The 13063-nt window shown below is 37.2% G+C and overlaps 2 protein-coding genes across 2 annotated transcripts in view; both read left to right on the top strand.

Annotated features, from left to right (window-relative positions):
* Nucleotides 1-13063, top strand: part of mbl (splicing regulator muscleblind) — a 222622-nt gene that overhangs the window by 31014 nt on the left and 178545 nt on the right. The gene's annotated exons all lie outside the window — the stretch shown is intronic.
* LOC149091153 (uncharacterized) overlaps nt 11268-13063 on the top strand; it is a 75448-nt gene continuing 73652 nt past the window's right edge. The window contains exons 1-2 of the mRNA XM_089262074.1: nt 11268-11770; nt 12598-12661. Of these exons, the coding sequence (XP_089118200.1) occupies nt 11286-11770; nt 12598-12661 (549 nt within the window). The 5' untranslated portion in view covers nt 11268-11285. The remainder of the gene's footprint in view (nt 11771-12597; nt 12662-13063) is intronic.

Raw genomic sequence — 13063 nt, 5'->3', positions numbered from 1 at the left:
AAAAATGAATACAAGTAAAAAAAAAAAATCGGAAGTCAGCTATGAGGTGTTGAGAAGTGGCTGCGATTTAAGGGGGTCGCAAGTTAATTTCTTCTACCAATATTGATTGCTGTTTAAATATTCAATTCGTCGTTCGTGTTTTGACAAGTGAGGTGCCTTAAAAATAAATTGACAATGCAACCGTTTTCATAATATGATTAGTGGATAAGTCTCTCTAGTGCAATGCATTGGCATGGTTTATTTAATAGTTGTGCTAGTGCTGGTTATGATTTTTTTAAATCTCTATGACTATTGGATATTTAAAGAATTATTTAATGTACGCAGTTGTTTGTTAAAGCGCAAAGTTTAGTTGTATGCGAGTGATATTCACGGGTCTTCTGTGATCGCAGTGCAGGCAAAAAGACGGACGGATAAAGCGGAATCGACCGATCAAAAATATTTTCAATTATTGAAATATAACACCTGCCCGTTACATAAATTTTAATGTTTTGTTTTGGACAACATACCCTAAATTCGCCTATTCAATCGGGGTATTAAAATGTAGTTTGAGCGCTCCAAATTAAATAACAAGCGAGTAAGCATATACAATTTATTCGACTTTACTTTCATTAGTTCGCTCTGATATTTGTAGTAGGCGACGGCCAACAATTTTTTGCACCTCTCCCTGAACGGAGAACAAATCATCATTCCTATTTTGCACTTCAATCTGAAAGTAATACAAAATAATTATACCAAATTCTTCAAATTTGAATGTAGTATAAAAAATTTTTTAATTTTTTCATTTCGAATTCGCCGAATAATTCTCAGATTTCACATAGCGACCTATTAACTTAAGTAAGTTTAATCATATATTTTACAAATATTGCTGTGAATAACTAGAAATCATTCATAATGGGAAGGTGCTCAAGATGGGGGATTTACAAGGAGTAGCAGCATCAGCAGCATCATTAGCAGCAGATGCATTGACATCAAAACACTTGAAAGGTGGAGTAGACGTTTTACGGAACAATTATTGGCTTACTGCAGGTGCAGTCGTCCTCCATTCGGCAAGGGTTTTGTATGTGACATTTGAAAAGATGATCCTGGGGAAGATAAGTTCAGACAAGACGGAGGATTTCGAATTCAAAGTTAACAAGAGCATGGCAAGCAACGAAAAAAGAGACATACGGGAACAATGTAGATACTAAAACAACAGCAATAATTTGCTTCAATTTTTTTTTTGTGATCTGATATCAAGTGAATGAGAAATAAAAATTACTATTAATCGGAAATGTGAAGTGACCTCTTTTATTCGCTGCGTTCAGGACTGCATTAAATTTTTTACCCTGAACACATTAAAAAAGGGGAAATCAGGGTATAATGGTTTTGTGAAAAGTATATAATAGGCAGAAGAAGGCGTGGCGACGAGCTGAGACGATATAGCCCTGAGGGTGTCGAATTTAGAAATTTTATATACATATTCGTGTATATCACTCGATTTCCTTTTCTCGAGAATGGATTTAATTTTTTCAGCCTAAGAGACTTTAGATTCATTATGTATATATCTAATGGTTACGAAGATTCTGTAGTTAACAGATTTTGGACACCACGCCCCCTTCGCCCCTAATTTGTAAAAATGGATTCAAGTACTAGAGACTTGTGCTTCGAAATATACACACAGAAGTATATACACACAGATAAAGATTATGTTCACGTTCTAAAATAGTCGTAATACAAGCAAAATTGTTTAACAAATAGATTCTCATAATATTGTCTGCTGCTTACTGCGCAGTTAACAGTTAGCCTGCATAAATATCAGGCAGTTACTGAAAATTCAAACATAATTCAATCGCAAGTTTGCTAGTTCGTTTGGTAGAAAACACGTATGTGAATAAATGGATAAAGTAGATATAGTATTATCCGAATAGAATATCTTATCGATGAACGATTCATGCATGGTATGTGTGATAATGATTGAGTACAATATTAGTTAATATTGATGTAAGTGAAAAGCAAGAAGAAGAAGAGCAACCGTGCAGGGACAGGTTACACTCGTCGCATTTATTTGATCTGCAGAAATAACCGGCACGATATGCATTTTTATAACTGAACGTCTGAACAGGAATAGCTAAACCCATTAAAAATGGGAAGTCAGGGCATAATTGTTTTGTGAAAATGTCTGTAAGAGGCAGAAAGAGGCGTGGGAGACCCCAAAAAGTACATACATATATTCTTTAAAAGGAGAATGAGCTGAATCATCGTCTGTCCGTATAAATGCCGAGATCTCAGAAGATATGAGAGCTAGGGACTTGTTATTTTGCATGTGTACTCGTGTATACTATGGTACGAGCCATCGATAAATTTATTTCGTTTAATCAGCATAATTTCATGACACACGTGTATTTTGCAATTTACACATTTCAAGTACTAGAGACGTGTGCTTTAAAATATACACACATTCAAACATGATGGTCACGTTCTGATGTGGGATGTATATGTACGTGTGTTTTTGTATGTGTGTATCAAAGAAGTGCAAAATAATTTGAATATCATTTCTTTGCAGAGTCGAGCAGTCTCAAATAAAGCACTCTTACTGTATTTCATGTCATTCTGATTGATACTTCCATTAGATTGTTCTGACACTTTTTCGAATAGAAATTGAATCTAGTAGGCGACGGCCAACTATTTTTTGATCCTCTTACTGAACTGAGAATAAAACATCATTCCTATTCAGCACTTCGATCTGAAAGCAACACAAAACAATTTTACCAAATTCTTCAAATTTGAATTTCATATAAAAAATTATTTCATTTTTCCATTATTTCGAATTCGTCCCAAAAAGTCACCGACTTTTTTCACTTTTCACATAACGAGCTATTAAATTAAGTAAGTTTAATTAGATAATTTACAAATATCGATGTCAATAACTAGAATTCAATCATAATCGGAAGGTATACAAAATGCCACAGGATACAACAGCAGCCGGAGCAGCTGCAGCAGCAGCGGCAGCACCTGCTGCAACAACAGCTGGAGTAGACATTCTACAGAACAATTATTGGCTTACTGCAGGTGCCGTCATCTTGTATTCGGCAAGAGCTTTGTATGTGAAATTCCGCAAGATGAGCCTGGGAAAGATGAATTCAGACACGGCAGACCTTGGCAAGATGAGTTCAGACACTGCAGACCTGGGCAAAGCCGAGGAACTCGAATTCCAAGGACTAGCTCCGATAAATGAATAATAGTTAACAAAAGGATGGGAAAACAACTAAAAAAGAGGCACACGGGAAGGATGAGGACACTAAAACAATGTTCCGTAGCGTTGATTTGCATGAAATGTTAAATTTAATTAGTTCGAAAATTTATTCTGCTCCGATATCAAGTGGAATTTGGCTTAAATGAGAAATAAAAATTACCGTTAATGGAAAATCTGCAGTTATCTTTTTACCATACTGCATGCAATTTTTTGTTGTCAAAAAGAATTTAGTATAGCGCAATATCGGACAGTTAATGCCTTAAATATCATACTCAATAAATGTGGTAACAGCTCTGGTAGCTTTTGCGGCATACGAGATGTCATTTTTTATTCGGCAGTTGGGCAAACTGATAGACGGAGGAACGGACGTACATATGTATGTATATAAGGATATGTTTTTGTATATGTGCACAGAAGAAGCATTAAATAATTAGTCAGCTGCTTGTTGAAATGCCAACTGTTTTCAGAGGATCTCGTAGGTAAGCAGTCGCGACAAGAGTATTTTTACTATTTTTTTATACCCTGAACCCATTGAAAATGGGAAATCAGGGTATAATGGTTTTGTTAAAAGTATGTAACAGGCAGGAGGCGTGGCAGACCCCTCAAAGTATATATATTCTTGATCAGGGCGACGAGCTGAGTTGATTTAGCCCTGTCCGTCCGTTCGTATGTATGAGCGCGTCGATCTCAGAAGATATATAGGAGCTAGAGAGTTTTATAAGTTTCATTAGGATTGTACGTCTGCGTGCCTAAAGGAAGTGCAGAGTGATTGGAATATCTGATTGGAGGGTTCGGGGTATCTTCTAGTCGAGCAGTGTCGATTAGAGTCTTCTTACTTGTTTTATTTTCACTTAAGTTCCTATCGAAAATATTTTGTATGTTCACATAGTTGTGTGTAAATACACAAGAATTAGAGAATGATTAGAAGATCAACTCCGCTGTGGGCTCAGCGTATCTCCTAGTCGAGTAGTATCGACTAGACCACTTTTAGTTGCTTCCTATAGGCAAGAAGGTATAAAAATAGAGGTAATTACCCATGATTAGTTTTATGCGACATTGGGGCAAATTTTAGGAAATATTTTTTGTAGCCATCATCGCATGTGCCGTTGAAATATTTTAGACACATGTGTGCTTCATTAGCGAATTAGAGTCATCACCTAGACTGCTACGACTCGGAGTCACCTATTCGATTTATTGTCATTTACTGCAGAACTTTATCTATCTTAATGCTATTTTAGTTATCAACTTTGGCAAGAGTTACTCTAGCAAAGCACTTTTCGCACGCAGCTTATGAGCTTGTACGGGTTGACGTGCTCTATTTACGAATGTCCCGCGCTGTCTCCGCGTCTTTGCCTGAAAGGAGTCATAAATCTTTTTACGATTTTTATTTGGCGCTGTCTCCATTTTCTGACTCTGACGTATATGAGCTTCGATTATATATATATATATATATGTATATATACTAATACAAACATATTTATTTGAATATTTTTTATATTTTCATATACATATATACCTATATACAAATACATGAGATAGTCGTATTTGATTTAGTTGGGCTGGCAGAAAATTTTAAGAGCCATTTCATGGCAACACGCAACGCCATTTTGGCGACTACCATCACAAACTTCGCACGCGACGACAACAACAACAACACACACACACACACATACAGATGTACGCACAATCGCGACCTAGAGCCCAGTGTCCGTGTCTGGCTAGGATTTGCTAACCATGGCGCCGGCAATGACAGCAACAACGGCTCCGATGACGATGAGCGCCACAGTTGGTTTGAGTTTGGCATACTGCAGGCGCCAGCTAAGTTGTAAAATGGCCAAATGGTGTATAAAACAAGTAAAGTGTAATACACTCATTCACGGCCCAAACGCTGCCACATACATTTTTCGATTTTCCAGGCCACAATAATATTATATAATTATGCAAGTCAATGGATACAGATACAGATACAGATACAGATACAGATACAGATACAGATACAGATACAGATACAGATACAGATACAGATACAGATACAGATACAGATACAGATACAGATACAGATACAGATACAGATACAGATACAGATACAGATACAGATACAGATACAGATACAGATACAGATACAGATACAGATACAGATACAGATACAGATACAGATACAGATACAGATACAGATACAGATACAGATACAGATACAGATACAGATACAGATACAGATACAGATACAGATACAGATACAGATACAGATACAGATACAGATACAGATACAGATACAGATACAGATACAGATACAGATACAGATACAGATACAGATACAGATACAGATACAGATACAGATACAGATACAGATACAGATACAGATACAGATACAGATACAGATACAGATACAGATACAGATACAGATACAGATACAGATACAGATACAGATACAGATACAGATACAGATACAGATACAGATACAGATACAGATACAGATACAGATACAGATACAGATACAGATACAGATACAGATACAGATACAGATACAGATACAGATACAGATACAGATACAGATACAGATACAGATACAGATACAGATACAGATACAGATACAGATACAGATACAGATACAGATACAGATACAGATACAGATACAGATACAGATACAGATACAGATACAGATACAGATACAGATACAGATACAGATACAGATACAGATACAGATACAGATACAGATACAGATACAGATACAGATACAGATACAGATACAGATACAGATACAGATACAGATACAGATACAGATACAGATACAGATACAGATACAGATACAGATACAGATAGTACAGATACAGATACAGATACAGATACAGATACAGATACAGATACAGATACAGATACAGATACAGATACAGATAACAGATACAGATACAGATACAGATACCAGATACAGATACAGATACAGATACAAGATACAGATACAGATACAGATAATACAGATACAGATACAGATACAGATACAGATACAGATACAGATACAGATACAGATACAGATACAGATACAGATACAGATACAGATACAGATACAGATACAGATTACAGATACAGATACAGATACAGCTACAGCTACAGATACAGATACAGATACAGATACAGATTACAGATACAGATACAGATACAGATACAGATACAGATACAGATACAGATACAGATACAAGATACCGATACAGATACGATACAGATACAGATACAGATACCGATACAGATACAGATACAGATAACAGATACAGATACAGATACAGATACAGATACAGATACAGATACAGATACGATACAGATACAGATACAGATACAGATACAGATACAGATACAGATACAGATACAGATACAGATACAGATACAGATACAGATACAGATACAGATACAGATACAGATACAGATACAGATACAGATACAGATACAGATACAGATACAGATACAGATACAGATACAGATACAGATACAGATACAGATACAGATAATACAGATACAGATACAGATACAGATACAGATACAGATACAGATACAGATACAGATACAGATACAGATACAGATACAGATACAGATACAGATACAGATACAGAATACAGATACAGATACAGATACAGATACAGATACAGATACAGATACAGATACAGATACAGATACAGATACAGATACAGATACGGCAGCATAAGTACTTGTACAGAGGTACAGGCGCAGATGTCGTGCCACTCTTGCAATGTACAAAAGTGCAATTCAGTTCAAAAACGTGCCAAAAGCTGGCTGGCCTGTCTTGAATATGGGAAAAGCCATAAAAATGGCACTCGCACATGCACAGGTGAAAAATTATAGCGTAAAATTCATATTTGATGACTTTTTGATTGTCAGCCCAAAAGCATTTGAAGTCTTCGTCGTCATCGGCGTTGTCGCCGTCGTCGTTGTCGTTTTCGTTGCCGTCGTTGCAGAAGCGTAAGGTAAAGCTCCAATTTTGGCCTGCGAGGCGCTGCCACATAATGCTACGAAAAGTGCTTTCAATGGCGTCATTGTCAACGTTAGTCGGTCTCCACATCATCATCATCATCATCATCATCATCATATTCATCATCATCATTGTGATTATCAACATCAGTTGTAGCTGTCGGCGTTGATCCAAAGCAATGCCAAGCACCGGGATTAAGTTGAAGCCGGATTTGGGCCAGGTACTTCACGTGGCCGCACAGCTGCCACAACTGACATCCCGTTTGTGTATGTGTGTCTGTGTGTGTGTGTTTGTATGTGTGTATTCCACTGCATTCCTTTTCATTTTACAATTGGTATTTTTGTGTCGTTTTTTGCAACTTTGACTTGGTGATGTTGTGTGTGTGCCAGAATTTCAATTGTGACGCAAGCTATTTAGCAGAGCCGACATAGCGTATACGTAATATGCATAGTTTGACATATTAATAATAGGGTTTATTCCATAATATGCAATTGTATAGAATACCAATATGATATTTTTATTCAATTATAATTTACATTTTGATCGTGAATCGTGATCGGCTTAGTAATATACAAAGTATTCATTAGTCAATGCTTTTGTTTGGCAGTCACTTCTTATCGACTATATCGATATTATCGGTAATTTTAGGAGTTAAGCAAATATATTTATTGAAAATGGTACACTACAGAAATCTTACTTGTTATATTTTAAAGAAGGTTCCCAAGGCTAGGAACTGACATGCGTTTCATTTAAGCCAAGTATTATGTTCCGTTTGGTGGGTTGTGAAATAGAATTAAAGTTTATGCAAGCGTAACTAACGGCCGCAGCGAAAATCCTTAAAAAAAAAAAAAAAATCCTCCAAAACCCAATTTTAAGTAACAAATAAAATGCAACACGCACAAACAGGATGCCGGGCGAGCAGCGTGTGTAGAAATCGCAGCCAGCTGTATACAGGCGCCGGACAAGGACGTGCTGTACCCGTCCTAGTCAAACAAACAAAAAAGGAGAAGAGAAAAGGCTAAATAAAAAGCAGGCGGCTGCTGCAAGAGAAGAGTCGAAATGCCTCAAGACGCTGCCACGTTGTTGGCTAAGCAGTGGAGGCTTGGCCAAGGCGAGTGTGAGTGGGTGCGGGTTTGTTTCAGTGGCTGCGTTTCTGGGCAACGGTTGCGGGCTAGCAAAAGCAAAAGTTTTCGCCGACTGTTGTTGCTGTTGCCTGCAGTTTGCATGCAGTCGTCGTTATCCTGCGGCAAGTTCTTCAGCTGAAGTTGATGCCGAATCAGAGCTTAAAAATCATGTCATATGGCAGCGAGCGTCCCAACATTTTATCGTCTTCACTTATAGCAGGCTGTCAGTTGTTCACTCTACTCATCTATATATATGTATATGTATCTCTCTCTCTCTCTCTCTCTTTCTCTCTCTTAGGAAAGCTAGTGCAACAGCAGCATCTGCTAGAACAAATGGCAACATGCCGTTGTTGCCCGCAACATGTTGCAATTGCATGGCACCAAACTTAGATAAAACCTGATGGCCATTCTGTGGAACATTAAAAGGTGTCAGCTATCTCTCTCCCTCTCTTATCACTCGCTGTCTCTCTCTCTCTCTCTTGAATATAATATACTTTAATTTTGAGCTCACATATACATTTTCTCATCATATTTTATTTTTCTATTATCATAATATACACACAGAAATCCGTCAAAATATATTATTAATTGTATACAATTTGTAACAATTACTCTAATATTATTGGACTGCTAATTATTTTATTATTATCATAATTGACTTTAAACTAAAAATACTTTTAGTAGTTTTCAACAACTTTTCTGCAACCTACATAGTTTAACACTATTATTACGTACATATATTATGATATTATTTTATTTATTTCGAGTTCAATGTCTAGTGAAATCTTTAATCTAGTCTGCATAGGCTTTGCAGTTTTTCTATGCGAATATCAAAGCAATTTTGCATTTATATACAGACTATTGTGATGAATGCCGTTCTATGAAATGTGCCGTCACTGTTCAGTTCCTGGCTGGGCAATCGAATCCTAAGTCTAGGTAATTTGAAACGGAGCCTGAAGTTATTGCGAATAATTAAATGCTCAACAAATGAAAGTGACAACAACAACGAGTCAACAGGAGTGCAATCATCATGATCATCATGGCCATCATGATGGTGATTCGACTGCTGACTGATTTTCTTTCGTTTTTCGTTTTTCAATTTTCCAAGTCAGTCAACGTGAGGCAACTTGATGCCAACTTAGCTGCACATCTTTCGGATGGAAAGTGAGGGGCTGGCGCTGCAGCTGCTGCAGATAAACCGTTATCAGTGGACATGAATGTAGTGGTATGGGTGAGGCAGCCACAGCTTGACTGCCGTAAGGCGACACTTTGCTGTCCGGCCAGCTGAGAGCGCGACAAGCGAGCAAACAAACAATTGGGCATGGGTTAGAGCCAACTTTTGCCAAGTAACTGTACACTGAAAGCCGGCCAAGAGCTTTGGCATCCTTTGGGCAGGTGTCAATTCTCTTCGAGCGGCTTTCGTTGAAAAACTCTTGAATACCCACTTTCTGTCCGCCAGCCAAACTTGGCGTTGACTTTTCAATATCGTTGTGCCACATTTAATACAGCATAATAAGCTGAAACTTCCTAATACGAATTTGAATGTCGATATATGTACATTAGTAGCACATTCGGTCAGTTGAAGTGCCGCCCACGCCATTCAGTTTGCATTCGACAAGTAGTCTACTTCATTTCACTCATTAAAAGCGGGCTGGGAAAGGCAATGATGAAATGCCAGCTCAGTCAAGCTTCCTGTTGCCCACACACACACACACACACACAAACACACACAGTGACACGCACTCAGGTGAGGGCCATTAACGCGCTGCTTGCCGAATTTAATGGCATGCGAACATTTTTGCAGGTATTTTTCGCGCTGCTCCGACCCTTCGGCTAAATGTTGAGCCCCCCACCATAATGGGCGTATTCAAGAGCCGTAATGGCATATTGTCTGTTTGATTTAGTTGTGGTGTGTGTGTGTGTGTGTGTTGATGCCGATGTATCTGTATGTGGGTATCTCTTAATTACAGCGATTATTTAGCCAGAAAATTGAATTTATGGCTGCCAACAAAATCAGGCAGACTTTAAACACTTTCACAACCTGCTCGCGGGGGTTATCAGATATTTGAATCGCGGTTAAATGGATGTAGAATTCCAGAAAAACGATAAACGGGTGTGGCATAGAAATACTCGTAGCTCTGTAGCTGTAGATGTAGTTGTAAATAGTAGTAAATAATTTAGCATATAATATTTTAATAGACAAGTTGGAGGAACCCTGGTCTACCTATTCTATCAATCTGTTTTTCTATATTTATATATATCTACCTATCTATCTATATATCTACCTATGTATCTATTTACATATCTGCCATCTACTTTTTACTATATGTACGTCTATATGTGTATACCTATATGGCGTTTTGACAATAAGTACCTGATCGTGCCGAATGCATTTCGAGTTCCAGCTAAATATGATTTGTATTGCATTCTGAATACGCTCAATATCCTCTACAGCGACGCTTGCTTTTATAGTTCAATAAGAACGAAAGTTTTTTACACTATAACAATCCGGCAGAGAGTCAACTGAACGAGCAAACCAGATCAGACTTCTGTAGATTACGAACCACATCTAAAACGATCCTTAATCCTTAATTGCCATTTTAGCAACTCAAGAGCTTGCTGAGTGATTGAGATCTCACACAGATACCACCGGAGGTATGGAATATCGATTTTTCCAAACACGAGTCTGAATGAAATGCCACTCTATATGATAGACTATTATAGTAAATTATAAATAATAATTTATTATATTTAATGACAATTTGGCAATGTTCTCTTGAAAATGGCTCTTGACATGATAGCTCTAATATGCTCTATATTCTATATTTTATTTACGTTGCGCTCGGCAAATTCGCAACGGATAAGCACATTGATTACGGTCAGGCATACAAATAAAAACAAGGTCTATTATATATAAGAGGCGTTGCCCCAGAGACGCATCAGTTATCATGCAATGGCGCAACAGACTGGATTATCTGCAGCGTTGCCCCACATTGTGTTGCCGAATGACGGCCTCTTGCTGCCGCGAGGTGCAACGTCGTTAGAATTGGAGCAGAGATTCGTGAATGAAGTGGATAAGTCCTTAACGGAATGTGCTCCGGGCTTTTCCTGGAACGCTGAGTGGCAGATTTGCGCGCCAGATATAGGTGCACGCACGGCCAGGTGCCCGTATGGCTTTGCCATGAATATACGATTGAACCAATGCCGCCGAGTCAAATACCAGGTGAAGCCCCAGCGTGGAACGATCAAAAAATGGTGGGACTCGGTCTTCCATGGGAATAAGGGGGGATCTGATGGGAGAGTTAAGGCTACGACGCCGCAACCAGGATCCGCAGCCGACTTCGCCACCCATACACCACCTCCAAGGCCCCCCAATAGAGGTAATCCTGATGGATGGTACGGCTATGGCTATAATTTTGGAAGACATATTCCTCCCTGGTAAAATGACTGTGCAGTCATGGACCGAAATGGAAACAAAAATATAAAAAAATTTTACGTTTGGAATGCAAAGCAAATTAATTTGCTTTGTTATTAATGCTATCGATTCGATAAGGTTTAAACTGTGTAGATACAATTCGTAATGGGACAAAAGCCAAACTCTTGTAAACCTACTGAAATCAAATAAATAATAAAATACATTCAAGAATGGGTTTTTTTCATACTATATTATATGAATTTAAAAACTTTAAGTTGAGCTCACAATTAAATCGCTAAACAATTTAATCATCAAGCATTTTTTAATTGATTGCAAACGAAGGCAGATCGAGTCTGTTTCCATTCCAACAGAGGTGTAAATACCAAAAACATATATAATTATTCAGATGACAACGTACACGAAGTGGAGTATGAGCATCTACACTCAATGTATGACCAACTTGAGCCCAGTGTTTCAGCTAGAGAGCAGCCGATATTACATGTTCGCATATTTCGCAATGATTTCTCTGGGTTATATTTAAGATATGATCGTTACATATATTTCACATATTCCTCAATGATTTCTCTGAGTATTATAATATAATCATCACATGTATATATATCATCACTGCTCAGAGTTGAAGAGGTAGAAGCCGCAACTGGTTAGACCTAGCTCCTCTCTGAGGCTGAAATGAACCAGAATTTAAAAAGCAAAACTATATCAAGTGAGAGCGAGTTGGCCAATCTTAGATTAAAGTTTATATATTTTTATATATTTATATATTTATATATATATTTGCGATTTTTTATTTATATTTAGCTTAAATCAAGTTCTTTGTTGTGCATTGCAGGTACGTTCCTTCGATTGCCAGCAATGAAGCAATGAGAGGAAACTGTTGCCAAAACAAATGTCACGTGAGCCACAAACTTTTAGCTTATTTTATTTGCTTTCGTGTTGATCATCAGGACAAACGCTAACCATACAACAATTTGGCTGTCCATTTTAAAACAGAGACTGTGCACAGCGGGTATACCCACCCATAATATGCGATTATTTTTAAAGGGTATTGCTGAAGATAGATTTTACGTTCGTTATGAGTATATGCCAAAATATTGAATAATAATACATTTATATATTTAAAATATTTATTTATGAATTTTTATTGGTTTATTGGTTCATTAATTTTTATAAAAAATTATATATATATTTATTGTTTTTTTTTTTTTATTTATTCCTTAATCTAAAAAAAAAAAACACTAATATTTACCAAATTTTAATTGATTCGAACTAAATATATTTCAAGTAGGTTTATTAAT

The sequence above is a fragment of the Drosophila navojoa genome, chromosome 5, assembly GCF_054131105.1.
Source record: "Drosophila navojoa isolate 15081-1374.11 chromosome 5, UAZ_NAV_1.0, whole genome shotgun sequence".
NCBI classification, from domain to species: domain Eukaryota; kingdom Metazoa; phylum Arthropoda; class Insecta; order Diptera; family Drosophilidae; genus Drosophila; species Drosophila navojoa.
The sequence above is the reverse complement of the archived record's forward strand: the minus strand, read 5'-3'. Positions and strand labels throughout refer to the sequence as shown.